The sequence below is a fragment of the Amblyomma americanum genome, chromosome 5 (assembly GCF_052857255.1).
Source record: "Amblyomma americanum isolate KBUSLIRL-KWMA chromosome 5, ASM5285725v1, whole genome shotgun sequence".
Taxonomy (NCBI): Eukaryota; Metazoa; Arthropoda; class Arachnida; order Ixodida; family Ixodidae; genus Amblyomma; species Amblyomma americanum.
Window position 1 is genome coordinate 2,142,785 of NC_135501.1, and position 9,494 is coordinate 2,152,278.

At 49.7% G+C, this 9,494-nt stretch overlaps 1 protein-coding gene across 1 annotated transcript; it reads right to left on the minus strand.

The window, feature by feature from the left end:
• Positions 1-506: 506 nt before the first annotated feature.
• LOC144132233 (G-protein coupled receptor moody-like) lies at positions 507-1,960 on the minus strand. The gene has a single exon (XM_077664487.1). The coding sequence runs from the start codon at positions 1,900-1,902 to the stop codon at positions 847-849; it is 1,056 nt and encodes a 351-aa protein (XP_077520613.1). The 5' UTR covers positions 1,903-1,960; the 3' UTR covers positions 507-846.
• Between the last annotated feature and the right edge of the window lie 7,534 nt (positions 1,961-9,494).

Below are 9,494 nucleotides of genomic sequence, written 5' to 3' on the forward strand. Positions count from 1 at the left end.
GCCTGCCCTTGCTACGGCTATCTCATGGAATGAAGCATTCTATTCAACTTTGACATAATTTCATCGTTAGATTCGGAGCTGTCATCTGCGCCCAGCTGCCAGGCTTCGTGTGTTTCACAGAGTACTTCACTTTGTTCTTTGCGAAGAATACTTGCGAGAAGTACACATTTGAAGTTCCATGTAGCATTACGTCTGCATTTGCCTGTGTACTGCGCTGGTATTTTGTTTTCGTTTCAAATATATTCTTTGCGTGAACTACCCTGTTGAAGTTTTATTTACCATTAGTTCTGCATATATTAGGTACTGCATCGATGTTTCATATTCTTTTCTGTTATTTTGTGGATGACGGTTTTGGTTTTTGTTTTATAGTTTCAGTGATTCACCTGGATTTACGCGTTACGTTATATGCAGAAAGTGTAACGCCAAATTGGTCCAGTGGGTAAAAGATAAATAAACAAAGACAGCATGAAAAAGCAAGATCACTCAATCATCAGCAACACGTGGTGTAAAAACCTGTAGTGATACACTGTAATTGGAAGCAAAGAGCATACATGGCACTATACTTTACATGGATGATGCACAGCACATCTCCTTTCGCAGCACGGACTCGGCATGCCAGATACTACCGCTGTGCGTCTCCCCCGAACAGGCACAGTTCTCAAGATGCCAGTGACTGGAAGACACAATCACAGGAGCCTTTTCGCTTTTCTTTAACACGCAGCGTGTGCTGTGACTGTAATGCAACCACAAAGCAGAGATGTTCACCTTTAAATTGTCCATGCCATGTCAGTGATAAGAGCCCTAGCAGCACCGCCAAGGGAGACCTCACCCACAGCGGACGACATCTCAGACCGGAGTCTCGCCGGTGCCCGTGCTGTCCGACAGAGCAGCGCTTTTGGCGCACGGCCAGAGCTCTTTGTAGGCCTGCCGGTATTCGCGACTCATGCAGATGTATATCACCGGGTTGACGCACCCGGAGAAATAGAAGGTGAGGTAGGCGAACACTTGAACGCCCGGGTAGTTGTCGAGCAGGCGGAACGCCTTAAGCGTCAGAAGCGGCAGGTAGCAGAGAGTGAATGCCACGAAGATTACGAACACCGTCTTCAGCAGCCGCCAGTCTTTCGCGATGCGCCGCTGGTGGCGTTGTATCTTTTCCGCAGAGACGGCTCCGCCATCCTGGCGCTGCGCGAAGAGCCGTGCGACGAACGCGGCCGACTTGTGGCTGGTGCTGTACTGGCGCAGATTGCGCTGAGTCTTGCGCACGATCCAGTAGATTCGGCTGTAGCAGATGACGAAAGACGTGGCTGGCACGAAGAAGGCCACCATGAAGAGGAACGCCTTACTGCTGCGGCCATTGTTGGGCACGACGCTGCAGGTGCCGATGTCGGCGTCCCAGCCGAAGCGGCCCCACACGGCGGCTGTGGGCCAGATGAGCAGCGAGAGCGTGAGCAGCCAGGTGCCGGTGACGACGAGGAGGTTGTTGCCTTCGGTGAACGCGCGTTGGTAAAGCCGTGGCTTCACTATTACCACGTATCGGTTGATGCTGATGGCCATCACGGTGAAGATGGAGGCGCCCGTGTTGAAGAAGCGGCTCACGCCATACGCCACGCAGAGGCCGTCGCTGTAAATCCAGCCGGCGTTCCAGAACACGGTCGCGGCCAGCGGTGTGCTCAGGGCTGAGAAGAGGAGATCGGTGACGCACAGGTTGATCACCAGAGCTGTGGTCGCGTTCTTGAGCAGCTTCGGGGAGCGAAGCAGCGCCGCGATGGACGCGGCGTTGGAGAACACACCGAAGACGCACATGGCGACGAGAGCCACGAAGCCACCGGTGAGTATAGGGCGCGGGTAATCCTCGAAGCGCAGCACGGCATCGTCGTTGGCCGTCTCGTTGGTGGTGGCCATGTTCAGACTCCGCTTGTCCCGACGCGTGCCCTCAATTCATATCTTCCCGCTAGCAGAGGAAGCGCACGCACCTCCGGATGACGATATCGGAACACGTGGCAGAGGACGGAAGTTAGCCCCGTTTCTTATCTCGCGCTGCGTCGTTTCAGCGCGTTGTCGTCGGGAAAGCCCAGTGACTGCGGAAATGTGCTGCGCGCGGGAGTGCAAGCTTCGTACCGGTGGATAGCGCCGCTGCCGAACTGATTCTATTGAAAAAGGGGGCGTCCGTATGTGAAAATATTAAGCCTTGAGTGCAAGGGAACGCTGATCCTACAGGTGGTGCGACCCGAGCCAAGCCACATAATTGGGAACGGAAGGGTAAAAGGCTTAGAGAGATTGAGAAGCCACTGTAAATTGCAAAAGACATTTTTCGAGGTTGGTAAGAGGTGACAGAGAAAGAGACCGGCAGTGGTAAAGGGAGACTTCAGCTGGATTTTCCTCTCAAGATGGAGCTTGGAAGTGTCCAGCTTAGGATGAGGGGAGGAAGAGTATAGATGAGGATCCATAGCGCACGCTGTAGGACACAACACGAGCGTTAAACTTCCAGTAAACGACCTTTATTTGGCGCTGACAGCCTTATAAAGATCACGTACAGTATAGGTGTAGACGACTAACAACGATTATCTTGTCAAGGTCATGATGTGTCAAGGAATGAGAACAAAAAGCACAATAAAAACCACTAATCAGTGAGCAAGTCTGTCACTATCGCCCGCTGCACTGAATCTAAGAAAGCTAAATCTTCTCTTGATAATGACACCGAATGATCGCTGACACAATTTTCCAATCCCACTTTTTGCATCGCCGCCGCTTCAGTTATCTCTGTCGTTTTTTCATCGATATATTTTATTAACACTGAACACTGCTCCAACTTAGCCGCGTAATTTTAACCACGGCAGTGACGAGCCAAATTACCTGGCCCCTCATCTCTAACGTTTCTGTGGTACTCGCTGCGTCGTTTATTCAGGCACCGGCCCGTCTGCCTGGTATACAACTTGCCACTAGAGAGCGGCAACATGTATACATTGTTATCTGTGCAACTTATAAAGGGGTTCTGATGCCGTACAGAGCAGGCCTTCCTATCCTGCTCGTCCAAACACGTGTCCTTACACATGCGGGACAATTTTTCTGGGGCTTACATGCAAATTTTTAGTCAAATTTTCTCTAGAATCTTTTTGAGGCCGAGGGAAGTCTGTGAATAGAAGGCATCACTTCAATTTTTTAGAACCTTCCTGTTTATCTGGCAGAATTGTACTTTTTTTCCCCTCTGCATGCTTTCTATTACTGCTATTACGAGGTACATAGTGTAACCCGCTTCATGAAGGCGATCAACCTGATTACTGTCATTAGGCAGGTGCATGACTGATTGACTGCATTAGACAAGAATGTTTTTACTACTCCTCTGTTATCCAACTTCGTATGTGCCGACGTAAACGGCAAGAGAGCCTTGTTGCCCCTAGTCTCATACTTCCAGCAAACTCGACTCGAAGAAACTAGTTTTATATCAAGAAAACGAATCATACCCTCCACAGGAAGCTCCTCAGTAATCGACAGTGGTTCAAGACGCTTAGCAAAGGTGGATATTGTGCTTTCTGCTACCTGAAGAAGGCAGTCATTGCTCTTGTGTCCCGTTATGATACATCGTTCTGGCGCACGAAAAACACGGACGAAAGAAGAACAGACACACAATCGCCGGACATCAACTGATGTCCGGCGATTGTGTGTCTGTTCTTCCTTCGTCCGTGTTTTTCGTGCGCCAGAACGATGTATCATATTGCGACTGTGAACCAACTAGCCCAGCTGTCTACGCTTTGCTCTTGTGTCCGTTGAATATTGTGCACTATGGATCCATACTGCAGCGATGGCGTAGAGGTAGAACATCCGCCTCGCGTGCAAGAGGACCGGGGTTCAAATCCTGGTGCCGCGCAACTCTCCACCGGGTTTAAAAAAAAAAAATCCGCGTGTCGATGGAATTGCATAACCAGGCCTGGAGTGCGGCCTTATCTCGGTGACCAGAACCGACAACGCACTCTCTCACCAGAGCAGGATTTGGCCACCTGGTGTAGTACTTGGCCACAACCGTCTATGATCAAACCAATTAACCCTCGGCCCTCAATCCCCAGCGGCTGCAGAGCAACTGACCACGGCGGCGGTCAGACCTGTGACGCAGCGGAGGGTGCTAAGAATCTCTGGCTCCGGACAGGCCGCCATTGGAATCTGAACCTGGAAACGTTTAACGCTAGAACTTTAGCTAGTGAGGCTAGCCTAGCAGTGCTGTTCGAGGAACTAGCGGGAATTAAATGGGATGTGATAGGGCTTAGCGAAGTTAGGAGGACAGGTGAGGCGTATACAGTACTAAAGGACGGACACATACTGTGCTATCGCGGGTTAGAGGGTAGACGAGAACTAGGTGTGGGTTTCCTCATTAATAAGGATATAGCTGGCAACGTAGAGGAGCTCTACAGTATTAACGAGAGGGTAGCAGCTATAGTAATTAGGCTGAATAGGAGGTACAAGCTGAAAGTGGTGCAGGCCTACGCACCCACATCCAGCCATGATGACCAGACCGTTGAAAGCTTCTATGAGGACGTAGAATCAGCAATGAATAGAGTAAAATCGCAGTACACTGTACTGATGGGCGACTTCAGTGCGAAGGTGGGCAAGAAGCAGGCTGACGACCACGCGGTAGGTGACTATGGAATAGGCTCTAGAAACAGCAGGGGAGAGTTATTAGTCGAATTCGCGGATAGAAATAATTTACGGATCATGAATACCTTCTTCCGCAAACGAGAAAACAGGAAGTGGACCTGGAAGAGCCCCAATGGTGAGATTAAAAATGAAATAGACTTCATACTATGCGCTAAACCTGGCATCATTCAGGATGTGGCCGTCCTCGGAAGGGTGCGTTGCAGCGACCATAGAATGGTAAGGTCTAGAATTAGCCTAGACTTGAAGAGGGAACGGAAGAAGCTAGCGAAGAAGACCATTAAAGAGTTAGCCGTAAGAGAGAAAGCACAGGAGTTTAGGATAGCGCTGCAAAACAGATACTCGGCTTTAACTGAGGAAGATGATCTTGATGTTCATTCAATGCACGATAACCTGACATCAATAATTACGGAGTGCGCAGTAGAAGTAGGCGGTAGGACAGTTCGAAAAGATACCGGGAAGCTATCTCAGGTGACGAAAGATCTGATTAAGAAGCGCCAAAACATGAAGGCATCTACACCACCGATAGAATAGAACTAACGGAGCTATCAAAGTTAATAAATAAGCGCAAGGTAGCCGACATAAAGAAGTTTAATATGGAGAGAATCGAGCATGCTCTAAAGAACGGAGGTAGCCTAAAAACAGTGAAGAGGAAACTAGGCATAGCTAAAAACCAGTTGTATGCATTAAGAGACAAGCAGGGCAATGTCATTAGCAATATGGATAAGATAGTTAACGTAGCCGAAGAGTTCTACACAGACCTGTACAGTAGCCAATGTAATCAGAACGCTAATGAGAAAGACAGCAGTGCACAGCAATGCGTCATCCCGCCAGTAACGAAAGATGAAGTAAAGAAAGCCTTAGAAGCAATGAAAAGGGGAAAAGCAGCTGGGGAGGATCAGGTAACAGCAGATCTGTTGAAGGATGGAGGGGACATCGTGCTAGAAAAACTAGCCACCCTGTATACGCAATGCCTTATGACCTCGACTGTACCAGAAGCTTGGAAGAATGCAAACATTATCTTAATTCATAAGAAGGGAGACGCCAAGGAGTTGAAAAATTACAGGCCGATCAGCTTAATATCCGTTGCCTACAAAGTATTTACTAAGGTAATCGCTAATAGAGTCAGGGCAACGTTAGACTTTAATCAACCAAATGATCAGGCAGGCTTTCGTAAAGGATATTCTACAATAGATCTTATTCACACCATCAATCAGGTGATAGAGAAATGCGCAGAATATAACCAACCTCTATATATAGCTTTCATTGATTACGAGAAAGCATTCGACTCAGTGAAAACCTCAGCAGTCATACAGGCATTGCGTAATCAGGGGGTAGAAGAGCCTTATGTCAAAATACTGGAAGATATATATAGCAACTGCACAGCTACTATAGTCCTCCATAAAGTCAGCAATAAAATTCCAATAAGGAAGGGCGTCAGGCAAGGAGACACGATCTCGCCAATGCTGTTCACCGCATGTTTGCAGGAGGTATTTCGAGGCCTGAATTGGGAACAGTTGGGAATAAGAATAAATGGAGAATACCTAAATAATCTGAGATTTGCTGATGACATTGCCTTGCTGAGTCACTCAGGAGGTGAACTGCAAATCATGATCAACGAGTTAGACAGGCAGAGCAGATCGATGGGTCTAAAAATTAACATGCAGAAAACCAAGGTAATGTTCAACAGCCTAGCAAGGGAACAACAGTTCACAATTGGCAGCGAGAGCCTAGAAATTATGCCGGAATACGTCTACTTAGGGCAGGTAGTGACAGCTGATCCGGATCATGAGAGGGAGATAACTAGAAGGATAAGAATGGGGTGGAGCGCATATGGCAAATTCTCGCAGATCATGAGTGGCAGTTTACCAATTTCCCTCAAGAGGAAAGTGTACAACAGCATAATCTTACCGGTACTCACCTACGGGGCAGAAACGTGGAGGCTAACGAAAAGAGTTCAGCTTAAGTTAAGGACAACGCAGCGAGCCATGGAAAGAAAAATGATAGGTGTAACGTTAAGAGATCGGAAGCGGGCAGAGTGGGTGAGGGAACAAACACGGGTTAATGACATCCTAGTCGAAATCAAGAGAAAGAAATGGGCTTGGGCAGGGCATGTAATGCGAAGGCAAGATAACCGCTGGTCTTTAAGGGTAACGGAGTGGGTTCCAAGAGAAAGTAAGCGTAGCAGGGGGCGGCAGAAGGTTAGATGGGCGGATGAGATTAAGAAGTTTGCAGGCAAAGGGTGGATGCAGCTGGCAAAGGATAGGGTTAATTGGAGAAACATGGGAGAGGCCTTTGCCCTGCAGTGGGTGTAGTAGGGCTGATGATGACGGATCCTCACGATCACAATGATGACTGTGTGCCACACCACACGTCTACAGAGGCCGATCAAGCAAGCAAATGATGCAAAACGCCCGCATGACCAGCATCATAATCATCAAAGCATCAAATCATAAATGGCCCCAAGGCAATCCATGGGTGAAAATAACGCTTTGGGCCGGCTTTTCGATATTACTACCAAGGACACGATTCTATATATTCGCATTCGCTTGTCGGCGTCATGTCACAAAGTTAATGCCTGCCCTGTCCAGCTTTGACTTTTGTTTCCCAGAAACATGTCGCGGAGCGGCGTCGACGACTTTTCCCCCTCCCCCGCGGGGGAACGGCATTCTCACCACAGCGCTGGAGGGGTCACTCAAAACTACCCCCCCACCTCTTAGCATTGTTGTCATAGAGGTGGCAAGCGCTTGCACGTGTTGGGAACAGCAGAAGCGGATTGAATGCCCCGGCACTGTTCGCGGCCCCCAATGACTCCTGGTGGGATTAAGGCATTGTGCCCGATTCTTTCGACATTCCTTCATGTGTTCTTTTTTTTCTTTTTGGGAGCTGCATTCCTCTGTGCGTGGCTCCTGAAGAGTTTTTTTTTCCCTGAGTTTTTTTTAATTCTATGCCATGCGAAGGGGGCGACGAGAACGCCGCGCGCTGGCAGTTTGTCTGGAGATTTCGGGGCGTGCGGCCGTGAGTGAGGTCAGCCAGGGAAGTGGTCGACAAGGAGCCTAGGCGGAGATCTGACGCGTAGAGCGCGGCGACGGTGGTCCCGAAGACGCGAGGCCCAAGTTCGCCCGTATCCGCAAGCCCCCATCAGCCCCGCGACGAGCAACCGCAGCCTGACGCTCCCTGCGACCGGACCTTGCCACTCCGCAGCTAAGCCATCGTTTCTCACCACTCATTTCAACTCTTTTATCTTTGTATTTTTGGTTTCTGTGTTTCTCGTTGTATTCCTTTGTACTGTATTTCCGCCTCGTAACCTTTTTTTATAGCAATCGCCCTGATGTTTCTTTGTGTTAATTGTTGTGTTAACGTGTTCAATTGGTGCTTGTGTTATTTGCGCCACGTCAGTGTACGGCGCTACCTTGTCGGGCATATTGTAATACTTGGTTGTTGTTTGCCTAATTTGAATTTGAAATTTGAATTTGAAATTTATTCCACAACAAAAAGATGCTGCGAGGAGGACAGGAGAAAAGCTGTGTGAACAGCTTGAAAAGCCCTGACCCCCCAATACACGGGGTAGGACAAAAGCGTGCAGCAAGAGAACACAGTCGGATATGGCAACATCGTTGAAAACTTGCCTACGCCTCATGCGTCCGGTCAACGACTAATCAGGCGTGGCCCCTATCGCCGGTCAGCTGTCGAATCACAATCTTTCGCACGCGGGGTGGAGAAGTTTGTCGCTCCTCCCCCTCCGAACTTACGGAGAGTGCAGTGGTGGGCAGGTTGGCCCGATTAATTGTAACTTCGGCGCCAACCAACACCACAGCCGCCCACGATTTCTTGACAAACTGGCGTCCGCGACAGGACTTGCTGACCACGATTGGCCGTGTCCGCGAGGCATAGCGTTCAAGTAATATCTCACGTAGTGTCAGAACTGAGATCAAAGAACCGTTGGTGCAATGCAGAGTTAGAAAAAATAATTGCTCTCGGGAAGCAGCTAGGCTTCGAGGAGGTCGCCCTCCTGGAATTCCTCAGAGATGAGCGCGCGAAACAGCGAGAGCACATGAAAGAAGAAGAGCAGCGGCTGCTCGAGGAGGAAGAAAAGGACAAGGCGCGCTCCGCTCGTCGAATGCTCGGACTGAACGCTGAACTACAAATTCTCCACGCGAGAGGCGAGGGTGGCGGAAGCGCTGGTTCAGATTCCGCTTCGGTCCAAAGCGAACCTACATCGCGTTTCACGGTCGTCAGTCCGCATAAGCTAATGGCGCCGTTTAACGATAAAACGGACGACTTGGACGCCTACCTGACACGGTTCGAACGAGTCGCAGAGGCGCAGAAGTGGTCGCGAGACCAGTGGGCTGCTGCCCTTAGCACGTGCCTTGCGAGAGAGGCGTTGAGCGTTTTTGGCCGCATGCCGGGAGCGGATGCGGTAGACTATGACGAGGTCAAGCAAGCTCTTCTGCTTCGTTTCCGCTTGACGGAGGAGGGATTTCGACAGAAGTTCCGGACAGAAGCCCCCCACGAGCACGAAACCCCGTCCTAGTTCTTCTCCCGATTAGAGAATTACTGGGAGCGGTGGGTACAGCTCTCTTCGTGCGAGCAGACCTACGAAGGTATCAAGAGCCTCCTTTTGAGGGAGCAGTTTCTAGAGAACTGCACGCCGTCGATGGCCACCTTCCTGAAGGAGAAAACGGCGGGCGATCAGAATGAGCTGTTACAAAGGGCCGACAACTATGTCACTGCTAGGGGGTCCACATACTTTGGCCGGCGTGAACTGAAACGTGAGGACCGGCCCATAGACAAGTCTTCCGACGCTGGCTGCAACGGCAAGTACCATCCACACCACGCTGCTACATTTT